Source organism: Aspergillus oryzae, chromosome 1 (assembly GCF_000184455.2).
Source record: "Aspergillus oryzae RIB40 DNA, chromosome 1".
Classification (NCBI taxonomy): domain Eukaryota; kingdom Fungi; phylum Ascomycota; class Eurotiomycetes; order Eurotiales; family Aspergillaceae; genus Aspergillus; species Aspergillus oryzae.
This window is the reverse complement of record NC_036435.1, coordinates 5,982,495-6,010,428: the sequence shown is the minus strand read 5'-3', so window position 1 is coordinate 6,010,428 and position 27,934 is coordinate 5,982,495. Positions and strand designations below refer to the sequence as shown.

Below are 27,934 nucleotides of genomic sequence, written 5' to 3'. Positions count from 1 at the left end.
GCTATTGAAACCCGTTTCCAAAGCTCCTCCCTGAAAGCTTGGGCCCCGGTTATTTTCCTTACTATCTCCTTACCTCTTTTAGACTTTCGAACTACGTCGTGTCTCAGTTCTATCGAATACTCAAGACAGCACGTCCACATCTACCCGTACAACTATAATGTCCGAGTCTCCGCCGCCCCCACCGTCTTGGAGCATCACCAACATGGCCAACAGTGCCGCTCAGTACCTAAGGCTGCCGGTTTTGGCATCATCTGGTTTGGCAGTTGTTGCCAGTGGTCTTTTGTATTTCAAACAAAAGTTAGTACTATCCAATTCGTGTGCTCGTTTGGTAGTGTCGTATATCCATAAGGCGCATGAGTTAGAAGTTGACCACGTGTGCAGTGAGTTGATCTATCCTCGCAATGTTCCTACCGATGCGCGCACCTTTGTACCGAAGCCCCGACAGTTTGGGGTCAACAATTACGAAGAACTCCAGATTCCTACGCCGGATGGCGAATCATTACATGCCCTCTTCCTTCGTCCCTCTAAGAAAGGTCTTGCCGGTGATATTACTGTCTTGATGTTCCATGGAAATGCCGGGAATATTGGTCATCGGATTCCGATTGCAAGGGTCTTGCTTGATATACTAGGTTGCAATGTGCTTATGCTGGAGTATCGCGGCTACGGGCTCTCGACCGGCGTCCCGGACGAAGCAGGGCTAAAAATTGATGCCCAAACTGGACTCGACTATATCCGACAACGAGCGGAGACTAGCAATAACAAGGTTATAGTTTACGGGCAAAGTCTAGGAGGAGCGGTCGCGATCAATCTTGTGGCTGAGAACCAAGATAAGGGTGACATTGGAGGCCTAATCCTTGAAAATACTTTTTTGAGTATTCGCAAGCTGATTCCGACGTATGTTCGCTACCATCTACGTCACATCACTCACCTGCGCTAACTTGTATGTAGGGTTTTTCCTCCCGCCCGGTACCTTGCTCGCTTTTGTCACCAATATTGGACTAGTGAAGAGGTCCTACCCAAAATCACTAAAGTCCCCATTCTGTTCCTTAGCGGATTGAAGGACGAAATCGTCCCGTAGGTTTCCTCGTGATTAAGGCCTCCAGGAAACAGAACTGACACAAGACCGTGTATAGCCCATCAAATATGACTCAGCTCTTTGCTATTTGCCAATCGGAACGCAAAGTATGGCGCACTTTGCCGAACGGTGCCCACAATGACAGCGTTGCTGAACCAGGCTACTTCGAGCATATTCATTCCTTTATCAAGGAAGAAGTCATCGATCAGGACTGATAGATGCTCGCCTCCTGCATGGATGACCTACCGTCTTAGGCCAAGTTCGGTATGCGGGCTTTTGCTGTTGGCCTCTTCTACTCTACACAACCCCTTTTCCCCTTTACCGTCTTCTAATATCTCTTGAGCCTGTTACAAAAGAAGAGCCCCGGGGTCTTTTTCAACGATTCAAAGGTGACTGCAGGCAGTGCTGCCCTTGCTGCCGCGATAGATTAACGATTAATTCTTATTCCGCCAAACCCTCTCCTGGCTCGCCTATGCCAGGTCTTGTTCATATTTCAGCTCTTCTTCTATTCCGTTGTTTGGTGCGTGATGCCCTAGGCATTGACGTGTTGTATTCATACAGGTTATGTTCGGCGAAACTTATGCGCTTACGATGTTTTCCTTTTGTGTTCTTTGCTTTGCTTTTGTTTTCGTTTCTTTTTCTTTGTCCCTGGATTCTATATGGACGTTATATCCTATCAGCTTTGACATTTGTAGGGCGGCTGGGTTGGAAGGTCGGCTATCTATCTCACAGCCATAAGGCCCCGTCGACGGTCTCACGAACGCCCAACTTGCTAATTTTCGATATACAATATTTCTAGACTCTATTACCTGATTAATAAAATGACTATTTTATTGTGAAGTTAATTTGGCCTTCCGTGTCTTTCATTCTTCTTCATGCTTACCTTCAATTTTCCCGTTAAGCTGCCGCTCAAGAAACCACTATTGCTAAATCATGTGTCGACACGTTTTCCAAAATTCTAAGATTCAAAAACAGCCTCACCCCTGGGCCAAAGCTCACAGAGTGTTGATGACTATAATGAGTATCATAACTGATGCCATCTATCGTACATAGTATTGCTGTATTCTAGGTCTATCCCAAAAACAGAACAATATAAAGATGTTAAAAGTAATACAACGCTAGAATCAAAATATAAACACAATCTACAACTTCTCCGCCTCCTCCAACAACGCTTCGAGCTTGAAGACATTGGTATCTCCCTTAGTGAACGAGCGCAGCAGCTCGCCCTTGCGTCCACTAGCCTGGCCACCGAAATCATAGAAGCGCTGAACACAGCTAACCAACCAGGTCGCGTCAGTCGAGGTAATACCCGAGTTTGGCATAATCTGACCATGCATGAGGACCAGACCCTTCTCATCGGCTAGATCAAGGTGGTGCGTGATAGTGGTATGGGGCTGGGCGTAGGAGCCATGCAACTGGTACGCGGCGAGCTGGGTGAAGATGACAGTGGAGGTGTGAGAGGTAGCCAAGGGTCCGGAGGTGACTGTCGGAGCGGCGGGATGGAATGCCCACTGCAGGAAATGGATTTCTGCGCCGGCACCGGCGGCTTTATCGCCCTGCTGCTCGGGTTGTTCGGCCTCGGGTTGCGTGCGGGGCAGGGGGAGGACGAATTGGGGGTTTTGGCGAGCGGCCGAGGCAATGCGCTGGTATGTTTCTACCGGGATGACGGCGCAGACGGAGTGTGGGTTGCTAGCATGGCGGAGACGCCAGATCGCCTCGATCTCCTTTGGTGGGAGGTCGAGGACTTTCTCGACGTCGATGAAGGAGCTGAGGGGCTTGATGCCTGTGGAGGATTTGCCGGAGGCTTCAGATGCGGCATTGGCTTGGGGGGAAGGTGGCGGGGGAGGAGGATGAGTTGCGGATGTTGATGGAGAGGGTGTAGGTTTGGAGGGTTCTGGGGTGACGATGGTGGACGCTTTGCGACGGAAGTCATCGATCTTCTCTTTGTAGGCGTCTTTCAGGGATTCGACGGATCCGTGTCCTTCTCTGTTATCGCATGTTAGCGACAGAATGAGATTGTAGATAGCGCTGAGTGATCCTGTGGAATACTGACTGTTGAGCTTTCTGATCCAGCTTGTACCGGTATCTGTCCAACACCAGCTTTGGATCATGATGCGTGGCGAGGAAACGGACATCGTGCACCTGCGCCCATCGTCTTTGTTGGACCCGCAGGAAAGGTGTCCTAGTATTCCGGATCAAGGATTGAAAAGTAGAAGGCCTCAGAAACGCCATTTTCCAGTCTTTCAGTATATCTTGGGACCCGCGAGCGGAGGATGGAAAAGTTGCGGAAACCGTAACGGATTTAGTGACGGAGTATGCAAAAGTATCAAATCTTCAGTTCTTGGCATATTTTTCTACTTTGGCGAGCGACACATCAAAACATGGCCAGTTTCTAAATGCCTATAACTTCACCAATTCTTAATTTTTCTAAAGCTCTCATTAAAATTTTAATTCCAGTACTATCAAAAGTATAGAAAGTCTGCACACTAGCGCAGCTACTTTTGGTGCTCACCTCTGTAGATTGTGGAGTACTTAAAATTACTATTGCGCCTATTCAAGTCACACCTACCAAGCACGTAGTGTATATGTATAGCCTTTACACTGAATACCATTGGGCTGACCTCTACAGCATCGATACCGTGGTGGGAACACATTATCGGGAGGCCATACATACCCCATATTTCAGGCTTTCAGAGACGTATGATGTCCGTCCGGCGCATAGACTTCTCTGATATAGTGCACTAAAATTAGAAGTTATAGTATAATTCTATCACACATGGTATGTACGTCTAGACCCTAAGTTCCTCTAAGATATATATTGTTCAAAAGAGCTGTTATGCCCAAGCACTTCGCCGGCACATGGATTCTCTCAAACTACTCCTGCTCAAAATATACTATACTAATTCAAACTGCACTTGTAGTACAGAATTTTCAGGCGTCGTCCAGCCCTATACCCCCCGGGGTTGACTAGACCACCCAGGCTAGAATGTGTCCAGATCTGTCACTATGAGACTGAGAACAATGGAGAATGGCTAGAGCTGTGCACTGAAACTATAGCACAGGCCAATCCAAGACATTAACGGTTTAACCTTCCATGAGCCGGAATTCAGCGGACGGCCGGGGCTGAGGAATCCAGGGAAATCGAACTCAATCGGAAGGTTCATCCTCGCTTTAAGTATGACCGGACACTCCATACTCCACTACCGATCGTACGACCCCTGGACCCTAACTACCAGGGTGGGTCTTAAAGCCTTGGGAGTTGTTACGGCTAAAATTTCTGAATCTCCTACCAGGATTGGAGGATAAATTATATTGTACCTAATTTATCTAAGAACTAGTTAAATGAACGAACTGGGTTTAACTTTTTCACATGCATTATATTTTACTCGGTAATCCAATAAAGAAAGAAGGTGTGTTTGCTGTTAGAATATGCTGCACTTGATTAAAATCAAACGCCGACTGCTCCGTAACGTCCATGGTTTTGTCATCGACTCATCGTCATCTACAACACCTCTAGCTCAGCTTCAACCATCCAGGAGCTAGGGTAAGAATAACGAAGCTAGATATTCATGTAGGGATGGGACAACAATATATAATAAATTTTGATAGAAACATAATTTGAATTCTATCCTCTAGGTCGAATCATTACCCATGAATATCGCGGCTCCTGTCGGGTCCCGTTCAGGCTCTGTAGCGATATGCTGTCGCCCTTCACCAGTCCTTGGCCATGTATAGATACCAATGGGCTCTCGTGCAAGGGATTTACGTCGAGGGGCCACTTGTCCGTCTCCCCGGTGACGTTCTCCCCAAGTCTCGAGAAGCCATCACCTATTTTCGCCTTGACATTGCTAGCGGTGTACCGGTGACCTCGAGTCTTGGAGGAGTGTTTGCTAACTAGTTTGCGTGGTAGAATCCGAACAATTAACGGCCAGATAGAAGGGAGACACGCCGAAATGATAATGATGCCTGCCTCCAGTACGGTCCAGATACCTAGATTGACTGATGCCCCTGTCCAATAATATTAGCGACGACCGAAGAATGGCAACTGAGTGAATATGCGGAAAACTTACAAGTCGGGTCAGTGAGAGCATTCTCCTGGAAGAAGATAGTCATGCGCAAAATGCTTGCGACGGTCCCCCTGCAGGAAAACTCGTGAGTCGACGACACCGGTGGCATTGATACCCAAAAAGTACTTACAATCCTCCAAGTAGGAAGACACCTGTCAGTGCGAGTTTCTGCGTCATTCGTGTATGTAGCTTCCAGACAAACGGCAAGGGCATGACCAAGATCAAGACATCTGTCAGGATGTTCGGGGGCGAGACGTAGCGATAGAACGCCTGTTGATCAAAGCACGATCCACCTTCGATGGTCTTATCCCATGCATACTGTACAGGGGAACATTGGAATATCGCGGCGAAAAAGACGCCGATCCCGTGGCCTAGGACAATAAAACCAGCCGCATAGGCTATCATGCGGAACTTCGGTGTGCTGAAGATGCGGATATAAAAGAGAAGGATCGAAATCTTCGCCGGGGTCACCGTAAAAGGGAAGTCGAGAATTTGGTTTGCAACGAGTCCCTGGAATCTGGTTAACGGTCGCCTTGACGAGGCTCTTAGATAATGCCACCTTTTGAAGATTAACGAGTTTCTCGGGGGTCTGCATAACGTATTCGAGATGGTAGCCCAGCCCGCCAATCTTTAGCACTTTTCATAAGTCAGAGCGCGTTCTTGAGATTCGGAGTGACGATCGCTATACGTACAGACTATATATAACGCTGATTGTCCTAGACTGGCAATCTATATGAAGGAAGACTAGTTAGTAACGTTAGACAGGGTGTCGTGTGCATAGGGAGAGCAACCAAAGAGGGTATAATCAGGTAGTCATCGACTGCGCAGGCGACTCTCTGTAAATAGCGGGCATAGAACCGGGCAGCGACCACCAGTATTTGGACGACCCCAATGGCAATAGATACTCCCATGAGCGAGTCACCACAGTAAGCGACGTCCTTATTGCCCGATGACTCGCTCATTGTTGCCGTAAAGACCAATTGGTGCCCCTAAACCTGTTCGAACAATGAAGCATGGCCCAGGTATCCAGCAACGCAGGTAAATGGGCCCTGCTCATGGTGGGATTCCCATAATTTTAAAGCAGGAACTCACAAGGTTACCTAATCTTCAATTTCACTACATTAATTGTTCAGGGCCAAGACTCGAACTGGCGCTCTGGCCACGGATCGCGATAGCGCCCAAGTGGGACCGACGATGGCATCGCACGTTAATCTAATGGGTTCCGGAGCTCCACATGGTCGTCGCGTGGGAAATTGGAACAGCAATCAACGTGCATCCTTCCTTGAAAGACCCAGCCCCCCGACTAAGACATTTCAGCCGGGGGAAATTCCGGTCACGGACGCATGCTCCCTTATCTGGGCCTTGGTCGGCGCATATTGTTCCCAGCAAAGAAATAAGTTCGCTCTTGCCTGGAAACGTATGTCCTCCGCGTGCATATCTCCACTGTTTTCTCGTTGGTGGGTCACCGTGGCATTCGGACTTTAAATCTCAAAAGTCCAATGTCTCCCTCAGCCATGTCACGTATCTTTGTATCCCAAACCATCGTAGTTGGTCGTGGAAATTTTTGAGTCATCGCTCCTGTTCTCTTGAACACCCTAGGTTCCATACGGGAAGTTGATATTCTATAATGGCTTCCGATCAGAACAAGTCAAATAGTCCTTCTCTCGAAGAACAGATCGTGTCTCTCACACAGACGGTGCAATCGAGCAGAGAGTCTCTTGACGATGCTACCCGATTTAGGACTCTCAAAGCAGCACGAGGCCTCCTGGACGCTCTGGAGTCTCCACCAGAGACTGCGATGCGAGATGTGGTCTTAGTATGTGACAACAACACCCATTGAGAAGCACCTTGCCCAACCAGCATCATGTCTGCCCTAATAGTTAGCCCGCTAACCCGCCGATGGCGTATAATAGAACCCCGTTTTACTCACGGCCATTCGCATGGGTGTACAGCTTGGTGTATTCCAGATGATCCGCGACCACCAAGGGGAGGGAGCAACTACTGAGCAGATCGCGAGCCAGTCAGGGGCAAGTCTTATCGTTGTCGGTGGGTTTATCTACTTTCCTCCCATACTGATGACTGCAATATAGGGTTGCAGTTCCCATTCTCGCAATACCGATCCTCAACCTGCCCCCATGTTTGATCGGGGACTTCGGATACAACTTGATCTACTATTTTAGTGATTTCATCGGGGGCTTTCCATTTACTGACGACATGTGTGTACGCAGATCAGATCCTGAGGTTGCTAACCGCCGCGGGATATGTGTCAGAGGCAGGGGTCCAAACCTACAAGCCTTCCCCTCTCACCATGGCGATGGCAGATGGGACGCTTGAGGCGATGACTAGAGCATGGTATGCAACTCCCTCGCCGACGCATCAAGTGTGTCAAAGTAGAAGTCACCCATTCTGACGAACTTAGTTTCGATATTGGAAACTACTGCAGCACCTATGCCCCAGAGTACTTCCGTCAGAATAACAATCAGTTCCCGACATCCGCAGAAGATACTCCCTTCCAGCTAGCAAAGAAGACTCCCCTCAGTTACTTCGAATGGCTGGGAGAGAACCCGTCCCTGGCTAAGGACTTCCAGCAATGGATGACACTCAAGCAGCAAGCAACCCCAAACTGGGTGGACTGGTTCGATGTTCGAGGAAACCTCCTCCATGGCTTTCGCAACCGGCCAGATGATGTCTTGCTTGTGGATGTGGGTGGCGGCGAAGGTCACTACCTCCACGCATTCAATGACAAATACCCTGATGCCCCGGGTCGTCGCATTTTGCAAGATTTACCGCAAGTGATTTCCACCATTAACAAAACCCCAAAGGATACTGAGTTGATGGCGCATGATTTCTTTACCGTTCAACCGGTGAAAGGTACGAAAATATGTTTTCCCCTGGTTGGCTTGGCAGGAGATTTTGCTTTTCTCTTCCTATATTCCATTTGCTATGACCCTACATATACTGACCAATCCATCAGGCGCTCGAGCATATTATATGCATTGGATCCTTCATGACTGGCGAGATGAGCAAGCTCACAGTATCCTCAGCCATATTGTTGATGCCATGGAGCCAGGGTATTCTAAATTAATCATCAACGACCAGATCATCCCTGATCGGGATTGCGACTTCGCCACCGCTTGTATCAGCATCATGATGATGCTCCAGGTAGGTGCTTTCGAACGCACCGAGAAGCAATGGCGTGCTCTTCTTACATCCGTCGGCTTGAAGGATGTCTCCTTCTACCAACCACCGGGCAATGGGGAGGGCATCATTGTTGCCACCAAGGCGTGATCTGTCATTGCATCGTTTTCCTTAATTGATATTTATATATAGACAGCGTGATCTTAGTGGAAACATTACGACACAATATAACCGGAAACGTGAGCAAAGGGACGAGACTCTTCCTGTTATTGATGCCACCGGCGATAGTATTCATGACCACCCGGAATGTAGTCCTTGTACATCGCTGCCAAACGACAATAGTACTCAAGCTTTACCTGGCGTGCTGGTATGAAGTATGAAAGTGTTGAATGAGCCACCTCCCATCGTCTCACGTGAAGTGAGAACCTCAATATACAACCGTAAATCATAGCCACGGAGCCAGTACCACTGGCTGTTTTGCGAAATGTCGTCTTGTAGGAGAAAGAGTCCATTGGCATAGAATAATTGTGGAGATTGGTCGACCATATCCATCATAGAAGTTGCTAGGATCTATCTACAATTGGACTGTATATGACTGCCCAATCAATACCAAGGTACTCAGAAAGCTCAGTCCCAGTTTCACAAGCATTGTGCAGGGCCTTCTTCAAGTCTCAGTTTTATTGTGTTTCAGATCACATACCAACTATTGTCACTGGTGGAAACATTGCATCTAGTGTGGTGATGGCTGTTTATCAGTATTAGTGTGGCGTTGAAGATACGCCATCAAGTAGATCTCCACATTCCTACTGGTTGCTTGGCATACATAATCCATGTGCTCAATGCAACTTCTATCGGCATGGTTCTGAATATCCACATTATAGCACAGTTCTTAACTGGGAACAAATCTTGTACAATAATTGGAATAGAGATTGATTTCTGCATTGGATGCTCCCATGACTAAGCAGCACAAGTGAGACAATGTGTGTTATCTACACGTGGACTGATCTTCGGAACAAAGGATAACCTCATGCAGGGACGTCGGAGTAAAACCACGATTCTCTCGCTAGCTTTGCTCCGTCACAGTCTCTCCTTTTCTTTTACTTTTACTTCTGCTAATTTAGCTCCGACCACTGAAACCCAGGCCAATCCTGACTCGAGAAATCTTGTCTCGACCCTTGTTGAAATTCCAATCCATTGACCTACCCCTCGACTGACGGTTGCTACCTCACATCAAGTCCCTCGTTTTCAACATGGCGAACCGCCATATTACCAGGCGAATACTGCTTGGCGCTGCAGTCTCGATCTTCCTTCTCTTTGTCTTCTTCGTCCGACCTCAAGGCCCACCAAGCCCCGCGATCCGAGCACCCGGTCACCTGGAGAAAGCGTCTCATTCAACATTGACAAAGGATGATATGGTCAAAGGCGAGGTGGTGATGCCGAAGCTGGGCAACGAGACGGCTAAGTACGTTACATACACTTATTGGTTCGGGGGGTTCTGAATTTATACTGATTGTATGGGAATGTTAGGGCGGAATTAGGGCGCGCTACGTGGAAGTATTTCCATACTATGCTGGCACGGTATCCAGAAGATCCGACGGAGGAGCAACAAGAAACTTTGCGCTCCTTCATTTATTTATTTGCGCGATTATATCCATGGTATATACCTTCCGCGTGAGAGTGCATATCCGATGACACTGACCGTAAATCAGTGGCGAATGCGCCTCGCATTTTCAGGGTCACTTGAAGAAGTATCCTCCGCAGGTATCATCACGCAATGCCGCGTCAGGATGGGGCTGTTTTATTCACAATGAGGTCAACACTATGCTCAAGAAGCCTATTTTCGACTGCAATAAGATCGGCGACTTTTACGACTGTGGCTGCGCCAAGGACGAAGACACCGAAGACGAGAACGAGGAGCTCAAGAGTAGAAGCCATGTTGACTCCAAAGAAAGCGACGACATTGCTACTAGTCAGCGCTTTGAGGTATCCAAGGAACCGTGGGTTTTCCCCCTTGCTTCGCCCCACATCTCGCTATCACGATAGAGACTGACAACAGATCCAGAACTACGCGGGGTTGAATTTTACTCGGTATTTCTCGAGCTCTTAGTCTCGAGACTAAGTCGCAAACATTATATTGAAAATTAATTCGTTCATGCTTCACCCACGCGGGTTCGTTGGGAGTATACTGGAGTCAGATAATGCACAGTACATATATACCGTCCGGATTGTTGATTGACACACAAAGATGCACTCTTGTACCCTGCTGAGGAGTGCTCAGGCGTCACTTGTTGACAAGAAGATGTTTGATTGTAGAAGAACCTTCTACATCACTGCGTAACATTCCAGCGATCAGACGCACCGTTCAATTGTTGGTCAGCCGAGCCAGTCACAGGTAGCACTTCAATGCAGTCATGCGCGCAAGTGCAGCTCTAGTGTAGCCTTCAACCGGATGAGCCACTATTCTTGCCGAAAGCTTCTTTTGTGCTCATGTTACTGCACTATTTTCCGCTTGTGAGAACATGGATCTATCTTCTCAATAGCCTCGACAGTACTAGGTACTACAGCACAGTTCGACGCCTGGAATGGTCAAAGTGCGGGGTCCTGCCGAATACGAGATCATGAAACTATCCCCAGGAAAATCGAAACATTAGCTTCCGGGAGTGATCATAGGCATAATCTGTATTCTTGACCTCATGGGATACAAGACGCGGGACCTAGAGGCAGTAGATAAAGCTAATTCCACTAGGGTAGCTTTCGTCTAATCAGAGATGGATGGGCCCCGGCCGTAAGAAAGCGTGTTGTTGTTATTATTATCATCAACATTGTCTCCAGAATCCGTGCTCAAGGCCTTATCCTCTGTCGAACTGCATAGCCCCTCCATAAGCGCTACGCTAACTGGCAAGCTGAAAAGAGATAGTGGGCGATGAATGGCTCGTCAGCCTCCACATTGGGATCGGAGCGAGTCTCCTGACAAGTCCACGCTGATTGCTGGATGTACAGGCGCCACACACCCTTTTTGAAGCTGCGATCAACAGATCATCGTATTATGGTGCGTGGGAATCCTGGCTCTCCCTGACCGCAATATATGTCTCTAATCTTGGGATCGTGTTCAGGCCAATGCAAAGCACGGCGCATAAGCGAAAGTACAAATAACCCCCTAGGAGTGTGTGGTGTATATACACCGCTGCATTTTGAGATTTTCCGAAACTTTCATCTTTGTTGTTCCTCTCCATCACCACGGAGTACTTAGTATTGATATCGCTGTTGTCCTATTGTGGGGATGTGTATGCCTGGTTTCCGAGGCATTACGGATTGACCCATTTACATTACTAAAGTAGGATTAGCGCCATTTGGTGTTTGGGAGCTTTCCGCCTTTTTTTTTTTTTTTTTTTTTTTTTTTATTGAGCGCGCCAAAAAGATAAAGAGAAACACAGACAAAGACCAAGAGAAGGAAAGGTAGCAGAGTGTCCAACTTTTCAGGCGCTGTGTCTTTGATCATAGCGTTGTGTGATCTCTGTATTCCTCTCTATTTCGTTTGTTCCTATTGGAAATAGCTTACATTCTTCGTGTTGTTATCCTGACAACGAAGGGGTTCCTGATCATTTTTGCTTTCGGCTCATCTTGCGATTCCGCGCGACAATCTCTTTATCAGTCGCAAATAGCTGATCGCGTAACTGATCCTTGTGCCTGACATTTCGCAGCGCCAGACAGCGTGCGTGCCAAGTATTTTTTTATTTCACTTTCACTTTCACTTTGTTGCTCAGGGTTATAGTACCCACCAGTAACTGTGCTGCCATCTCATAAGTGGGTTATATAGCGGGGCCCAAAATGGTGTCTTTCTCATGCGAGGTGAGTTGGACAAAACGCTTATTCGCTCTCTGGTGTCCAGATGTTATGGGCGAACCTTATATGGATGGTGATGGCTGACCTTTGCCTCTCAATTTTAGGCTTGCGGTGATATTCTCACCAAGAAGAAACTCGATCCCCATCGCAACCAATGTCGCGGCGCATCCTTCACCTGCATTGATTGCATGGTCCATTTCCAGGGAACTAGTTATAGATCACATACGGTATGGATATGTTTTGCTTTTCCTACGTGCTCTACCTATCAGTCCGATGCTCCTCGATCGCCCCAGCCGCCTTGAGCACACTAGTGGTTATCGGTGCGATCACTTAGCAGCTTTGCTTTACAGCTTTGCTTTACAGCTTGTCGCAGTGGTATCGGGTCGGCGTCAACAGCGAAGGGCCTCTTGATGATAAATACTACCTATTCAACAACCCACTATTATTGATTGGTCGACGCTAACTTGGCTTAAGTCATGCATGACAGAGGCTCAGAAGTACGAGGGCGCTCTATATAAGCCGAAACAGACGAAGAACCAACGGAATCAGAAAGGCAAGAACGATCATCAGCAAAACTCCAAGCCTACTGCCAATGGTCACCGAGCACCGTACGTCGAGGATGCTCCTGAGTCCGATAAGTCGAAGGAAAATGTATCCGCGCTGCCCACTGCCCCTACTCCCCCAGTTACGTCCGGGACTCCTCAGAGAAACGATCCTAAACAAGTCAATGTATTCGACTTCCTAGTTGCTGAGAACGCATCTAAAGTCTCCCTCGCTCAGCCCAAAGAGCAGATGCAAATGGTTGATCACGCCCCCTCTGTCTTTGAAGCCAGTAAGGCGCTGACCAACTACGAAACGGGCGGCGAGGATGAAGATAAGAAGTATGATCTGCCATACGAGGAAAATGGGTATTCTTACGGCTCTGGTCCTATCCCTCCATCGGCGTACCCAAGTAAAGCCGCAAACGCCTCCATGGAATTTATGACCCCGGCCCCGAAAAAGAAGAAGGATCGTTCACGCAAGACTGAGGCAGGCGCCGTCACCAGTGAGAAGAAGCGAAAGCGCCACAATGAAGATCAGGAGATTGAAGATGCCGATACTCCTATGATGGAAGCGCCATCTAGCGTTGTGAACCACCCAGGTACGCCCATGCTGAATCACTCCGGGTTAACAGGTGGTTTGAGTCGGATGCTTCGATCCCCCTCCCTGGAAGCTGAGAATGACCACGCCGATCATCCTCGCCGGCGTTACCAGGACCCTTCGTCTCCCATCAAGCGTACTCGCCGTGACGACAAGGATGGCTCTGATGCCGGCTTGGGTATCTCGATGAAAAACCGTGCCGGACGCTTTGTCTCTTCCATGTTTGGAGGCCCTGCAGAAAGCAAGCGTGGTTCATCAGATGATGGTGATGCACGACCCAAGAAGTCGAACCGTGGGGCATCTGATTCGCAGAAGTCTAAGCGGAAGAGTAGCGCTCAGGATGGTCGGCCATCTCAACGTCTCAAGCAAATCGAATATGCCAACGGTTCCCGTACCGAATCCCCACGCGGGGATGACGGTCGTCAAGTCGTGATCTATGGGCAGCCGAACATTCCTAGTGATTTACAGCGACAGATGGCTGCTCACTTCTTGTCGTTGGTGACCAAGGGTCCCGAAAGCCAGCGAGGATTCTCTGTGAACAAGGTTTTGAAGCGCTTTCATCGTGACTTCACTGACGAATTTGATGACGACCGTGGTCGTGAGCAAGGGCGCAGCCGTGCAGACCACGAGCAGAGAGGTGAAGACGAGAAAGATCTTTGGCGCACATTGCGCATCAAGAGAAATGACCGGGGAGAGATTGTCCTTTTTATGTGATCATGAGGAAGGCTAGGTTTGACGGCTGATAAGATTGTTCCTGCTTTGTTTTTATTTGCATGATATTTATCATTTGCATAGCGATGTCACTTTGATATATTTTATTCTTGGGTTTTGGCTCCGTCCTCTAGCAGCCAAAGCACTTCATTTCTCTATCTATCTCAGTAATGGGGAGTGTGATGTTTGGCTCTGGAATACCGTTTTTTCATTCAAAGATATATATAACTATTGTACTTGACTTTTATATATCATTCGGTGCTACGGGAATCTTGACCAAGATGAAGAACAATTCGATGAATCTAGCGTCTGTAAGGGCCTTCCTATTAAGATTGATTAAGTTCCTGGCTGGTCTTAATGCTTTTCAGCGTGGAGATGATCACTCGTAAAGGAAGTCGGAAAGAGAGGGGCCTGAGTCACGATTACTCACAACCAACAATCGCGCTCTTGGCAGGGACCACTCCTAGTGCAAAGAATGACTCTGGCGGCCTAGCCACATGACTCATGAAGACAGTAAATCTTGTACTGCATGTGATTGGAGGCTGAGAAGCCAACCAACGGCTAGAGCCGCAACGGAGCTTCCGCCACTGAAATCTGAAATTCTAAGGAACAATCGCCCCGTCGATCTTTCGATCGCCTTCTTTTGATTTAATCCTCGTCGCCTCCGGGGGAACAAGGCCCTGTTTTATTCCTTTGTTATCTTCGGACACACCTTCACTCGTCCTGCTCGAGGAAGCCTCCACGGCTATCTGTCTTTACGCACTTACCCATTACAATCAGTTCTTTATCGCAGTGCATGAGCGGGCGGGACGAAGTTTGTAACCGGCTATCGATCACCACTATGTCCGACGCGCCTGCACCCGTCGCAGAGGGAAGCGCATCTCGCCCGAGGCCATCGAGACGCGGAGGCCGAGGTCGTGGCAATCGCAATCACAGACGCCCTCAGACGCAAGCTACAGAACGATCGCACGATGCACAAGCAGCACAACCACCAACCCAGCAGTCGTCACAACTCCAACCTACCCAGAATTCACCATCAGATCTCCCCGCCGATGCACCGCGCTCTCGCCGAGGACCACGGAGGGGAAGAGGGGGCGGTCGGGGCGACGGCGCACCCTCGGAGGGTAGTAGTCGTCGACAGAGACAACGAGGCGGGGACCGAGGAACAACTAGTACGGGCAGACGGTTCGAGGGACGCTTAACGAAGCCAGAACAGGCTCCGGAGGGCGAACAGGTTGATACAGCAGTGGATGCGAATGATCTAGGATTGAGGGCCGATGCGCCTGCATTTGTGCCAGGAACACAATCGGAACCTGTCGCCAACGAGCCAACTCCCTCGACTACTTCCGCACCCACGAAGAAGAAGCCTAAGGCTAAGAATGCCCCGCCCCCGCCGCCTAAAGTTACGACAAAATCAGTTGCGCCCGACATTGCCACTCGCATTCATGAGGATATTGCTCACAACCTCTATGAGTGTCCTATTTGCACCGCAGAGCTGGGGAGGAGATCGCGTGTCTGGAATTGCGGATTATGTTGGACGGTCTTCCATCTAAGCTGTGTCAAGAAGTGGTCGAAGAACGAAGGTGCTGCTGCGCAGGACTCTGCCCGTCGCCAAGGAGAAGGTGACTCGACTACACCTCGAGCCTGGCGCTGTCCTGGCTGTAACCTTCCCCAAGAAGTGTTTCCATCAAACTATACTTGCTGGTGCGAAAAAGAAGTTGACCCGCGATCGCTTCCTGGTCTTCCACCACATTCATGTGGACAGACCTGTGCACGACAGCGTAAAGGCTGTCCGCATCCGTGCGATGCGACTTGTCATGCTGGGCCCTGCGCGCCATGTACAGCTATGGGCCCCACACAAGATTGCTTTTGCGGTCGAAATTCGTCCACCAAGCGTTGCCAGGATACCGATTATGAAAATGGATGGAGCTGCGGGGAAATCTGCGGGGATCTTCTGCCGTGCGGCGAGCATACTTGCCCCCGACCATGCCACGAGGGTCTCTGTGGTGATTGTGAGGAGAGGGTAGAGGCTCGCTGCTACTGTGGAAAAGTACAGACGGAAATGTTGTGCAGTTCCAAGGACGAAGAAATGGACAGCCATATGCTGCACGATGAGGACGGCGAGGTTGAGGATTGGACTGGTTGTTTTAGTTGCGGAGACCAATGCAATCGCCCCTTCGACTGTGGCGTTCACTTCTGCCAGAAGGGTTGCCATCCACAGGACGTACAACCCGCCCACTGTCCAAGGTCACCAGACGCCGTCCTTCATTGTCCTTGCGGTAAAACATCATTGGCGGAAATTCCCGGATATACGCCTCGAAACTCTTGTGAGGACCCCATTCCCAACTGCTTGGAGGCCTGTGGAAAGATTCTACCGTGTGGACATTCATGCGACAAGGTCTGCCACACCGGATCTTGTGGGCCTTGTTTGCGCAGAGTCCCCGTACCTTGCCGTTGCGGACGCAACTCATCTATGTCAATTTGCCACCAAGGTACTCTTGAGCACCCTCAGTGTTTTCGCGTCTGCAAGGCTGGCTTGCATTGTGGTCGTCATGCGTGTGCTGAGCGCTGTTGTCCCGGCGAACAGAAGGCGGTTGAGCGTCAGGCTCTGCGGCGAAAGCTCAAGTCTCATCTCCGCCCAAGTGATGAAGATGTGGAGGCCGAACATATCTGCACTCGGGTGTGTGGCCGCATGCTGAAATGTGGGCGGCATACATGCCCCGAGCTCTGTCATAAAGGACCCTGCAACACTTGTAGAGAGGCCATCTTCGAGGAGATCTCATGTAATTGTGGTCGATCTGTTTTGTATCCACCTTTACCTTGTGGGACCCAGCCGCCGCCATGCTCTGCGCCGTGCGAACGCCCGAAATCGTGCGGTCATCCCCAGACACCACACAACTGTCATACGGATGAAGAGGAGTGTCCCAAATGCCCCTATCTAACCGAGAAGATGTGCTTGTGTGGAAAACAAATATTGAAGAACGTACCCTGTTGGCTGGCAGATGCGCGGTGTGGCCGTATCTGTGGCGAAACGCTTAAGTGTGGCTCTCATACGTGCCAGAAGAACTGCCATCGCCCGGGCGATTGCGAAGATACTTTGAAGCCTTGCCAACAGCCATGCGGAAAGACCAAGACGATGTGCGGTCATCCATGCACGGAGCCTTGCCACGCGCCTTATCCATGCCCCGAGAAAACGCCCTGTTCTTCCATGATCACGGTAACATGTGGTTGCGGACGCCTCCGCCAGGAGCGTCGTTGCAATGCAGCGAAGGCTGTGGCATCAAAGGGACAGTTGCAGCAGCCACAAAGATTGCCTGCTGTGACCCCCTTGACATGTGATGATGAATGCGCGCGGCTCGAGCGGAACCGTTCGTTGGCATCTGCTTTGGGAGTTGACATTAACCCGTCGACTACTGTTGCGCAGAACGCTACTGCGAGTCTTCCCTATTCTTCTGAAACTCTGGACATGTATATCCAGTTGTCGTCCTCCGCTCCTTTGTCTACCCTCCAATCTTATGAATCTACTCTTCACTCATTAGCGGCTAATCCAACACAACGTTCTGTACGGTTTCAACCAGCAAAGTCATCCCTACGGGCGTTCGTTCATTCTCTCGCAACTGACTGGGGCTTCGCGAGCGAGAGCTTTGACCCCGAACCTCACCGACATGTGTTTGTTTTGAAACCTACAGTGTGGAACCCTCCTCTTCTTGGGATGGGCAATGGAACAGCGATCGGAATCGGCGGCATGAGTGTAAGCGAATGCGTTAAACTACGCGAACGCCAGAGACAAAAAGAACGTGAAGCCCAGCGTCTTGCTGCAGCGGAAGCCAAGGCCCAACGGGAAGCTGTTAAGGCCCAGGCAAACGCCACCAACGAGGGTGGATGGGCTCAGGTCGCCGCCTCACGACGAAGCAATGCCAGCACACGAAGCACGACCCCGAATCCAGGCACGACTTCCCGGTCTGGTTCGATGTTTGCGGCTCTCGCTGGCGATGATGGGAGCACATGGGGCGCTCCTAAGAAGGAAAAACTCGTCCTTCGGTCAGGAGTAGGCGCCGGGAAACAGTTGCGAACTCCACAACCCGCAGCTGAGGTTGTTGATAGTTGGGAGGAGGAAGAAGAAAAACAAGAGCAGGAAGAGCGTGCTCGGGAGCAGGAGCAGGGGCAGGAACAGGATGATGGACAAGGAGATGTTCAGCAAGGAACCTCCGAACTCGAAACAGCACAGACTGGAGAAGCTATTGCTACTTCTTCAGTGGTATGATACCGAGGCGTTTGAGACTATAGTTAATGATTGCTTATGAATATTTTCCTAAAATTTTTTTTTCCTGTTTTCTACGGCATCATGCATATGATCCCACTTAATGGCGATCAGATTAGCGTGCAGGATTCGCATCAGCGGCGTGTTTAACAAAGCGACTCGGAGGCTAACAAAAAAGTTTGATAGAGCTTGTGTTGAATGATACTACTATAATGCCTAAAAATTCAATAGATCCAGTGCAAAACTTTGAGTTAGAAAAAAGAACTTGAACAAGGGATCCTTATGTCTCTAGGGATTCGGAATGCTTCCTGTCAAGCGGCACCATCCAGTCTAGAAACCACCTCTCCAGTTGTAGTATTTTGCCCCAGATACTAGTAAATATAAAGATAACCTCGAAGGGCCTGTACTGTCAGATGGGTTGTACCAGTGTAGCTCGCTTTTTGGCCTGGACATAATCGATTCCTTATCTTGTTTACAAGAGCCATCTAACCAATAAGCATCACCGAGCTCGCGTATGAACCAACCAACTCTTCAAATTTGCTACTGTAGCACGAACATTCATTCCATGACCGAGGTCAGATGCATCTGTGCCATTTTCCCTATAAGGCTGAGCTAATTGCTGTCGCACGTTACACAAGAGATATAGCTACTTTGCATGTCTTGTGTGTTGACAACCATCTCCTCTCGAGAAACCCATTTGCCAAGCACGCTCTCGCATAGTCATCATTCGTAGTTAAGCTTCAACATGAACCTGTCTTGAAATTAGAGCACTGGGAACGTCTGTTCTAGTCATATTAATGCAGATTAATGATATCCTCTCAACGGGCATGGGCGACGATGTAGTGATGGTTGGCGGGTATGTGTTCGGATAGACCGAGAATGGAGAGTGATTACACCTTTGGGATTCTTGACAATGGCTTTACGTGACAGTCTAAAGAGATAATATTGATTTCAGATGCATAGGAACTCATTGGTTAAGACCAGAAGGCCATAGGAAAAGCATGGTATTATCAAAGAACCGATATACTTCGTAACTCCTGGAGTCATTGGAGCTTGCGAGTACCTGTACAGATTACGTACCCCCCTTTTCTATGCCCCGGGCTGCGTCAGTCAAGCTTTCAGATAAGCCATTGGTTGCGGATGGATTGCACTAATTAAATGAAAAGAATCATGATCGACAGATGATGTGGACTGCCGCAGCCACTACTGCGGTGTACAGGGGAAACACGTATTAATAGATGCTGTTTCACTTATTAATATCGTCTGAGAAAGATCAGCGGTACGCAGTAAGCTAACTTATTCGCTTCTTCTGATCATTGATCTTCATCTTCTGCTGTTTCATCATTCCTTGGGTCAACGTTTCCTTCTTCCTGCGACGTGGGTGAGTTGAAGTTCTTCCTTGTCATTACTAGATGGATGTAATAATCATTAGGTAATGAATAGTGGCCCTGACCGAGGTCGCCCTTCCCTGGCCTTCGCTTTGCTTTTTCTTTTTCTCTGTCTTATTGCCTGTTGGCGTTGTGGGGTTGGTCTGATGGCATCGTCTAGAGTTACTCGAACCACCCCATGGCGGCAACTATTGAAATCCCGTGGCGAACTGCCATACTTGCCTGTCGTCCTCATGGGGGATAGTTTACAGAGAACATGAACTACGGACTCACCCGATATCTTTCGAGGCCGTCTTGCGGCGGTCGGTCCCTCCGGCTGCAAAATCTGGTACGGTGCCCAGCACTAACCCGGCCTAAACGATCTAGACAGGTGAATAAAAAAGAGTTTCCACGGTAGCGTACACTAAAACGGCGTTTCGTTGACCTTCTTTGTCTGCAGTTGCCCCCAAGCTAACGAAATTTTTTTTTTTTTTTAATTAATCGTTCTGGCGGCCTGTGTTAGCGTAGCGCGGAGAATGGCAGGCAAAATCTGACGGTTCACGCTTGCAACTTGCTCTACCGACAGCGTCTTGGCAATGGGCAGACCGAGACATTTTTGGTTGGATACTGTCAAGCAAAGAAAATAGAAAAATGCTTATTCTGCTTGGCTGAATTGGAAAATATGGGTTCGGGATGAACGCATAATATGTCAGACTTTCGGAGTTCCTGGTGTTGTTAGACATCAGATTAGATTATCTGATTGATTTGATCACAGAGGAAAATCTTATCTACCATGGGACAAGTGTCTGGCGGCGAACAATGAACTTTCACAGTCGAAGACGTCAACACGGTGAAAAAATTTGCAGGCCTGACGGTGTTGCCGATGTGGGAACCAACCGTGCGCTAAGTGGGGAACGCTTGGTGGGAAATTCTTTTCCCAATCTTGTATGGCATGACTGACACTGCTCATGACAAGAGTTTACTTTCATACACTCAGATGTGCCCTTAAGAGTTTGCTGGTCACATGAGTATGACAATAAATATTAGCGAAAAGTTATGGCTTCTTTTGGGCTTCTGGTTTCCTTTTCCCGATTTGTTTAGTTTGATGGGGGGTTCCCAACGTGGTCATGTCGATGGTCACCCATGCTTATCTTCGCCCGATTTAGTGGGAAAGGAAGAAGTCAAATCAGGTTTAAAAGTTAAATGTCATATTGCTAGTTGGGAAGGCCAAAACTATACTCTTGCTAGCTCAACTAACTCCCAGGGAAGTGGGATGATAGTCTACGCCCCAAGAACAGTCATGTACTGTACATGTACTATAAGACTTAGCTACGATGCATGCTTGGTATTGCTTACCTGTTCTCTGCTCGGGCCATGTCTTGTTTTAAGTGTAAGACACCTAATACGCTAGAGTGATCCCACTCAATCGATCCCATCAGCTTACGGGATAAATTTCTCTTTTGCGGTTGGACATTTTGTTCATCTCGTTTGACTTTACAGCCGGTATTCGCTCCTTGGCATCGCGTGGGAGAGGACGTACTAAGCTCATTGTGGAGCAACTAATGTGCTGGACTCATCCACACCGGAAGTTTTCGTGCGAGGGCGATGCCCTTACTCGATCAGATGTCGTATCGCACAAGAAAGCGTGGAGTGTTCCCTCGATCAAAACAAGGGAGGAAGGCAAATAATATCACTCTGGCTTGAGATATTTAATCTCGAATTGCATGCACAGTAGGTAGTAGAGTAGTATTGGCCTTGGATAGTGACTGGTAAATCGCGCCTAGACCTGAATAAAACCGGAGATGAGGCCTGCAAGGGCAAAACAGCGGATCATCACCCTGTAGAGGTAATTTTCTGATTTGGATTTTTTCTTTCTTTTTCTTTCTCCCCATTAGCACACCAATGAGTGGGTATAATTTCCGCTCAGGCATTTTCAGCTCCGAAGCAGGCGTATCGGTCTGTATCGGATGAGACTAAAAGGGTAGTTCCATAATCAGATCCCAAAATGTTATCTGATCCGGCCAGTCGCATTGTGGCTCCACGGTTACAATCCCCTCCGGACCATGATTGGTCCGATACAGCCACTTCCACCACTCAACGAACATCGCTAGGGCTCCACGCTGAAGCAGCGCGTCTTGTGCGGGAAAGGAAAATTGTGTTTCGCATGATTTCTATGGCCCGGCCCATTCGCCGTTGCTGGTGGATATATTGCGGTTGATTTCCTCGTGCGGATCTCTTTTCTTCTCTCTTTTATAGATCTTATCTCTCCCCCTTCCCCCCTGTCACTTTGAGTACCCAAGCTTCCACCCTTTGATTGTTTTCAATTGGGGAAGACCACGCCATCGAGGTCTCAAACCGGACAGGAAGTGTGAGCTTCACACTCGAGATCAGAAGAGAAGGAAGCGATAGAGGGATCACGCTTTGACGTGACTAATTCAATCGAATATGGGTGTCTTGGAGAAATTCACTGGTGGTACACCAGCCGCAGAAACCGGCGATACCGAAGCTCATAGGCCGAAGAATGCAGCGGAAGCATCCGGAAATCAGATCCTTGCTATTGAGACTGACAGTTCCCGACTGAGTCTTGAAGCGCGTAACGAGAAGGAAGCTCAAGAACATCCCGATCAGGTTACGCGAGATGCGCTACTCGGTCAGCAGAAAGCCGAAGCCGCTGCCCTTGTCTGGAGTAAGAAGGCTGTCCGTTTTACCTACGGCTGGTGAGTATCTTGCCTGATTTGTTAATTGTTTGTCGGATTTCACGTCTAACCATGTATGATCAATCACAGGATTTGGGTGTGTTTCTTTATGATGGCACTGCAGTCAGCTCTCAGCAGCACCGTTATGTTAGCCGCTTATGCCGATTTTCAGCAAGCACCGCAAGTTGCTACGTCCAATATCTTGTATAGTATCATCGGAGGTGTTCTGAAGTTGCCAATTGCTAGAATGCTTAACATTTGGGGCCGTGCGGAAGGTTTGCTCGTCTTCATCGGAGTCTACACACTCGGCCTGATCATCCTTGCTGCATGCAACGGACCTGATTCCTTCGCCGCCGGTAACGTTCTCTTTTGGGTTGGGTATAACTCTGTTTACCTTATTCTCGACGTTTTCATTGCCGATACTTCTGGCCTGAAGAACAGAGCCTTCGCTTTTGCTTTTGTCAGCACGCCTTTCATCTGCACTGCCTTCACAGCTCCTTTGGCTGGCCAGTCTTTTGTCCGTCACAGCGGTTGGCGCTGGGGTTATGGTGTGTTCGCTATCGTGGTTCCAGTCACCCTCTGTCCCCTTGCTGTAGTTTTCAAATATTATGAGCGCAAGGCCATCAAGATGGGCGTCTTCAAACGGGAGCCCAGTGGCCGGAGTCTTGTGCAATCTATCGTACATTACTTCCATGAATTTGATGGTATGCTACGAAATCTCCCGGTTCTCTGTTTTCTTGCTGACTTTGTGCGATTTCAGTTATTGGTGCACTCCTTTTGATGGCTGCTTGGATCCTTCTGCTGCTGCCATTCAGCTTGGCAACCTACGGTCGGGCCCAATACAAATCTGCAGCTTTCATTGCCGAGATTGTCGTCGGATTCTGTCTGCTTTTTGTTTTCGCCGCGTGGGAGAAGTGGTTTACTCGTTCCCATTTCGTAAGTTACGAATTACTCAAGAAGCGCACCGTTTTAGGTGCCTGCGGTATGGCTGCTCTTGCTTTCTTCAGCTTCTACTGCTGGGATCAATATTTCATGAATTTCTGTATTGTCGTGTACAACCTCAGTGAGTCGATGGGAGGATATATGGCGCAGATCTACAACGTTGGTTCCACCTTCTGGGGTGTTGGCTTCGGTTTATGGGTCAAGTTCACCAAGCACTTCAAGTACGCTTGTCTGTTCTTCGCTCTTCCCCTCATGATCCTGGGTGCTGGTTTGATGATTCACTTCCGTGGTGAGGGTGGTGGTGATATTGGCTATGTTATCATGTGCCAAATTTTCATCGCTTTTGGTGGTGGTTCTATTGTCCTTGGTAACGAAATGGCTGTCATGGCCTCCGCTGACCGCGAAGGTGTGCCTATGATGCTGGCAATCTTGGGTCTGTTCAACAGCTTGGGTGGTGCCATTGGTTATGCTGTGGCTGCAGCCATCTACAACAACACCTGGCTCGACGCTCTCGAGTCCCGTCTACCAAGTGACATGCTATCGCAGGCCAACGAAATCTACTTGGGTGGTTATACACTTCAGCAAACATACGCCATGGAGAGTCCAACCCGTGATGCCATTAATTACGCATGGGGTCGTACCCAAATGTACGGATCGATTGCCGCGACCTGTTTGCTGGCTCTGGGAATTCCTTGCATCGCCATCTGGAAGAATTACAATGTCGACAAGAAGCAGAACAAGGGTACTATGATTTAAGCAGTGGGTCTCATACAAAACTTGGAAGAAAAATGATAGAATCTCTCTTGGATACCCACGTCTCATGTATTAAATATTATTGGTTTGGAATGGTTTGTTAGAAAGCCATGAGGAAGAGGCGAGAACCCTTCTGTATGGTTATAATACTTATTGATTTAATGTCAAATTCATACCCATTTCTACTTTTTGCGTTAGGGACTTTGCCTATAAAGCTTGATCATCTACTCCTGCCAATGATGGAGCCTACCGCCCGCTCCTATTCTATCCCATGCAGCACTGTGTACACAACTCTTGGAATATGGAGAGATGCCCAACGGCCTGGATTGATATTACCTCAATCAATGATACTTTATCAGTAGTTGAGCAGATTACTTTATCACCGCGCCGACAGCTTCTGTATGTCTCTTAACTTTATTCCACCTCTTGTACTCCGTATGTACATACATGCATATTTGGGAATTTCCCAACCCCGCGGGCACGTGCCACATCCCTTGCAGGCCATCCAATACATTCTGCCCAACCTCTGCCGATCAGTCCCTTCGTTTGGACATAATGTTACATTGCATTGAATCAGCGTCTGGATACCCCCAGTTACTCCGCTATGTCACACTGTTATTCCACTTCTTACATGCTCCTTCCTCGGAAGTGTGCTTCACAAACGATAGACTTACAGCTACTACTGGCATGCTGTTCATTGTTGAGGTCTTTAATACCATTTACATGCAATCGGTATGCGACGAGAGTACATAGCCGTCCTATGTGCTCAACTGACGACCTTTGCCCTGGGAAGTCATCAAGCGCGCACTCCCGTGGCGGACCAAGATGTGCTTAGGTTCGTCGACCCTCTTATCGGGTCAAATAACGGGGGCAATGTATTTGCAGGAGCTAGTCTTCCTTACGGTATGGCCAAGGCAGTAGCAGACGTCGATGGTCAAAATACCTCGGGCTTTTCCACCGACGGCAGCAACGTCACCGGCTTTTCTGCTTTACATGATGCCGGCACAGGGGGGAACCCATCTTTGGGCAACTTCCCTTTGTTCCCTCAATACTGTCCTGAAGATGTACTGGACAACTGCAACTTCCCCAACGCTGCGCGGGCAGTCCATTATTTGAATGACTCGGTTGTCGCCCGGCCGGGGTATTTCGCTTTAGCGCTTGAAAATGGAATCCATGCTGAAATGACCACCACGGAACATGCAGCTCTGTTTCGCTTCAACTTCCCTCCAGCGACAGCGGTGAATGGGTCGGAGCTTAGCCCACTAATCTTGGTAGATCTTACTGACCTATGGAAGAGTCGACAAAATGCGTCGATTAGTATAGATGGCCAGACTGGACGGATCAAAGGCAATGGCACATTCCTTCCCAGCTTTGGTGCGGGCTCTTACGTATCTTATTTCTGTGCTGATTTCGCCGGCGCACCCATACGCGATAATGGGGTCTGGGTCAACAATCGGGGAGGAACTGAGCCTAAAGAACTCTACGTTACTCGTGGGTTCAATAACTTCTATCTCGAGGCTGGAGGTTTTGCTAGGTTTGAGCGACCTACTAATGGGTCAGTGAGTGTTCGAGTTGGCATTAGCTATATCAGCACCGATAGGGCTTGCGAGAATGCCCGACGGGAAATCCCGCACCCACTAGAGGATTTTGAGGATATTCGGCGTCGTGCAGAGAGTGCTTGGAGAGAAAAGCTTAGCCCGATATCTATACAGTCGGGTGACGTCAGTGAAGATTTACAAACCAGCTTCTGGAGTGGTGTCTACCGCACAATGCTTGACCCACAAGATTTGACCAGTGAGAACCCACTCTGGGAAAGCGATGAGCCCTACTTTGATTCTTTCTACTGGTATGTATAGCCAATTCTTGGCTTGTGACAGGCACTGACTTCCTCCAGCATCTGGGACTCCTTCAGGGCACAGCATCCATTTCTCACAATTGTTGATCCTGAGGCACAATCAAGGATGGTACGCAGTCTCCTCGACACATATAAGCACGAAGGATGGCTACCAGACTGCCGCATGAGTCTCTGTAAAGGCTGGACACAAGGTGGATCAAATGCCGACGTCGTGCTAACCGATGCGTATGTGAAAAATCTCACTGGGATCGACTGGGACCTAGCGTACGAGGCCATGGTAAATGACGCTGAGAATGAGCCCTTAGAATGGTCGTATGAGGGAAGAGGAGGCCTGCAAAGCTGGAAAAGACTCAACTATATACCTTACCTGGACTTTGATTACCTGGGCTTTGGTACTAATTCCCGGAGTATCTCACGAACACTGGAATACTCGTACAACGATTACTGTTTATCGACGGTCGCCAAAGCACTTCAGAAGGACGACTACACTAAGTATCGATCCAGAGCTGGCAATTGGCAAAACTTATACAAAGCTGACCAAACCTCTTTGATCAATGGCACTGACACTGGTTTCGTGGGCTTCTTCCAACCCAAGCATCTAAATGGAACGTGGGGCTACCAAGACCCAATTGCCTGCAGTGCTCTTGCCTCATGGTGTTCACTGACAAGCAATCCCTCTGAGACTTTTGAGTCCAGTGTATGGGAATACCAATTGTATAGGCCCCTTCCCATCTCATATTGCTAAAGCTAACAGCCATAGCTACGTTCCCCATGACATGGCGACTCTGATAGACCTTCTCGGTGGCCCAGACATATTCGTCTCCCGATTAGACTTCTTTCACACCTCTGGCTTAGCAGATATGGGCAATGAACCTGTTTTTCTAACGGTATACCAATACCACTATGCCGGGAGACCGGCGCTCTCCGCCCGCCGTGCGCATAGCTACATTCCATCCTTGTTCAATAACTCGAACAGCGGCTTACCAGGAAATGATGACTCAGGCGCCATGGGGGCATTCTCCGTGTTCTCTATGATGGGCCTCTTCCCAAACCCTGGACAAGATGTCTACCTTATCATTCCTCCCTTCTTTGAGGCGGTTCACGTCACGCACCCAACAACAAACAAGACTGCAACGATTCGGAACATTAATTTCGACAATACCTATCAAAATATTTACATAAAGAGCGCAACACTGAATGGAAGCCCTTATTCAAGGAGTTGGATAAGACATGATTTCTTCACTCAAGGTATGACGCTAGAGTTGACTTTGGGGGACACCGAAAGTGACTGGGGCCGCCGTGAGGATGATTTGCCACCTAGTATAAGCCAGCCCCTCTGATTGAGACAAATTCGATAGCCTATGGCGAACCGGTAGAAAGCTGCCTGGAAATTAAAAGGGACTCAGAATGTAGTACATGCTGCTCTGACTATGATTTATCTGAGACGGGCGCAAATCACTACGTATACTGCGGAATTCAAGCAAGTTGTAGACGGAAGCGATCTTTCAAGCTAGAGTGGATTAAAATTCTGGGGAAGAGGATTTTAATGAAAGTAAATTAAGGGCTTACAAGTTAGAGCATTGATAACTAATAGCTGAATTGTAAGACAAGATATTATGATTCACTCAGTTGCTAGGCAAATATATATAGAGAGAGTGTGTGTGTGTTGCATTATACTTGAATACGGCTCCCAATCGGGGCCTTTTCTCGGGTCGTCAATACTAAACAGCTCTCATTGACAATTGTGTCATAAATATGCGTATGTGTATATACATTGAGGATGCGATGAAGGGTCGGAAACATTGGCGATATACTAGACTGCTTCACCCTTTTCCCAGGCCTTATACTACCGATTATAAGGTTGATCTAATAACCCATATTTGGTAGACTACTAGGCAGAAAAGGTGCAGCCTACTGGACGTGTTAATAAGTATAGTGCATATATACAAAAGGAATTCAGCAACGGAACTATATATTGGGAAGGCATCCAGATAGATAGGTAGACTTCCAAGGTATGTTGGTAAGCGGTGATGTCCTAAAGCAGTGATATCCAGAATAAGCCCCTACATACCCGCTGACGGATATG

At 48.6% G+C, this 27,934-nt stretch overlaps 9 protein-coding genes across 9 annotated transcripts; 7 read left to right on the top strand and 2 right to left on the bottom strand.

The window, feature by feature from the left end:
• Positions 1-157: 157 nt before the first annotated feature.
• AO090005000158 (alpha/beta hydrolase) lies at positions 158-1,290 on the top strand (the record flags this gene model as incomplete). The annotated part of the gene is made up of 4 exons (XM_001817216.3): positions 158-297; positions 382-894; positions 949-1,074; positions 1,134-1,290. The coding sequence occupies 4 exons, from the start codon at positions 158-160 to the stop codon at positions 1,288-1,290; spliced, it is 936 nt and encodes a 311-aa protein (XP_001817268.1).
• Positions 1,291-2,217: 927 nt separating this feature from the next.
• Positions 2,218-3,307, bottom strand: AO090005000159 (ATP11 family protein; the record flags this gene model as incomplete). The annotated part of the gene is made up of 2 exons (XM_001817217.3): positions 2,218-3,061; positions 3,129-3,307. 2 exons carry the CDS (start codon positions 3,305-3,307, stop codon positions 2,218-2,220), a joined length of 1,023 nt encoding a protein of 340 aa, XP_001817269.3.
• Positions 3,308-4,577: 1,270 nt separating this feature from the next.
• On the bottom strand, positions 4,578-5,737 carry AO090005000160 (uncharacterized protein; the record flags this gene model as incomplete). Its single annotated transcript, XM_023234240.1, has 5 exons — positions 4,578-4,634; positions 4,725-5,083; positions 5,146-5,213; positions 5,273-5,412; positions 5,462-5,737. 5 exons carry the CDS (start codon positions 5,735-5,737, stop codon positions 4,578-4,580), a joined length of 900 nt encoding a protein of 299 aa, XP_023088836.1.
• A 639-nt stretch (positions 5,738-6,376) lies between these two features.
• On the top strand, positions 6,377-8,430 carry AO090005000161 (uncharacterized protein; the record flags this gene model as incomplete). The annotated part of the gene is made up of 5 exons (XM_023234239.1): positions 6,377-6,559; positions 7,056-7,188; positions 7,371-7,494; positions 7,562-8,013; positions 8,117-8,430. The coding sequence occupies 5 exons, from the start codon at positions 6,377-6,379 to the stop codon at positions 8,428-8,430; spliced, it is 1,206 nt and encodes a 401-aa protein (XP_023088837.1).
• A 1,100-nt stretch (positions 8,431-9,530) lies between these two features.
• On the top strand, positions 9,531-10,323 carry AO090005000162 (flavin-linked sulfhydryl oxidase ERV2; the record flags this gene model as incomplete). Its single annotated transcript, XM_001817220.3, has 3 exons — positions 9,531-9,742; positions 9,808-9,936; positions 9,990-10,323. 3 exons carry the CDS (start codon positions 9,531-9,533, stop codon positions 10,321-10,323), a joined length of 675 nt encoding a protein of 224 aa, XP_001817272.3.
• Positions 10,324-12,603: 2,280 nt separating this feature from the next.
• Positions 12,604-13,977, top strand: AO090005000164 (uncharacterized protein; the record flags this gene model as incomplete). The annotated part of the gene is made up of 1 exon (XM_001817221.3): positions 12,604-13,977. One exon carries the CDS (start codon positions 12,604-12,606, stop codon positions 13,975-13,977), a length of 1,374 nt encoding a protein of 457 aa, XP_001817273.3.
• Positions 13,978-14,815: 838 nt separating this feature from the next.
• On the top strand, positions 14,816-18,238 carry AO090005000165 (putative NF-X1 finger transcription factor; the record flags this gene model as incomplete). Its single annotated transcript, XM_023234238.1, has 2 exons — positions 14,816-15,596; positions 16,467-18,238. The coding sequence occupies 2 exons, from the start codon at positions 14,816-14,818 to the stop codon at positions 18,236-18,238; spliced, it is 2,553 nt and encodes an 850-aa protein (XP_023088838.1).
• A 3,809-nt stretch (positions 18,239-22,047) lies between these two features.
• Positions 22,048-23,996, top strand: sit2 (putative siderochrome-iron transporter; the record flags this gene model as incomplete). The annotated part of the gene is made up of 3 exons (XM_001817223.3): positions 22,048-22,319; positions 22,389-23,002; positions 23,059-23,996. 3 exons carry the CDS (start codon positions 22,048-22,050, stop codon positions 23,994-23,996), a joined length of 1,824 nt encoding a protein of 607 aa, XP_001817275.1.
• Positions 23,997-24,727: 731 nt separating this feature from the next.
• AO090005000167 (GH92 family glycosyl hydrolase) lies at positions 24,728-27,188 on the top strand (the record flags this gene model as incomplete). The annotated part of the gene is made up of 3 exons (XM_023234237.1): positions 24,728-25,839; positions 25,888-26,562; positions 26,609-27,188. 3 exons carry the CDS (start codon positions 24,728-24,730, stop codon positions 27,186-27,188), a joined length of 2,367 nt encoding a protein of 788 aa, XP_023088839.1.
• Between the last annotated feature and the right edge of the window lie 746 nt (positions 27,189-27,934).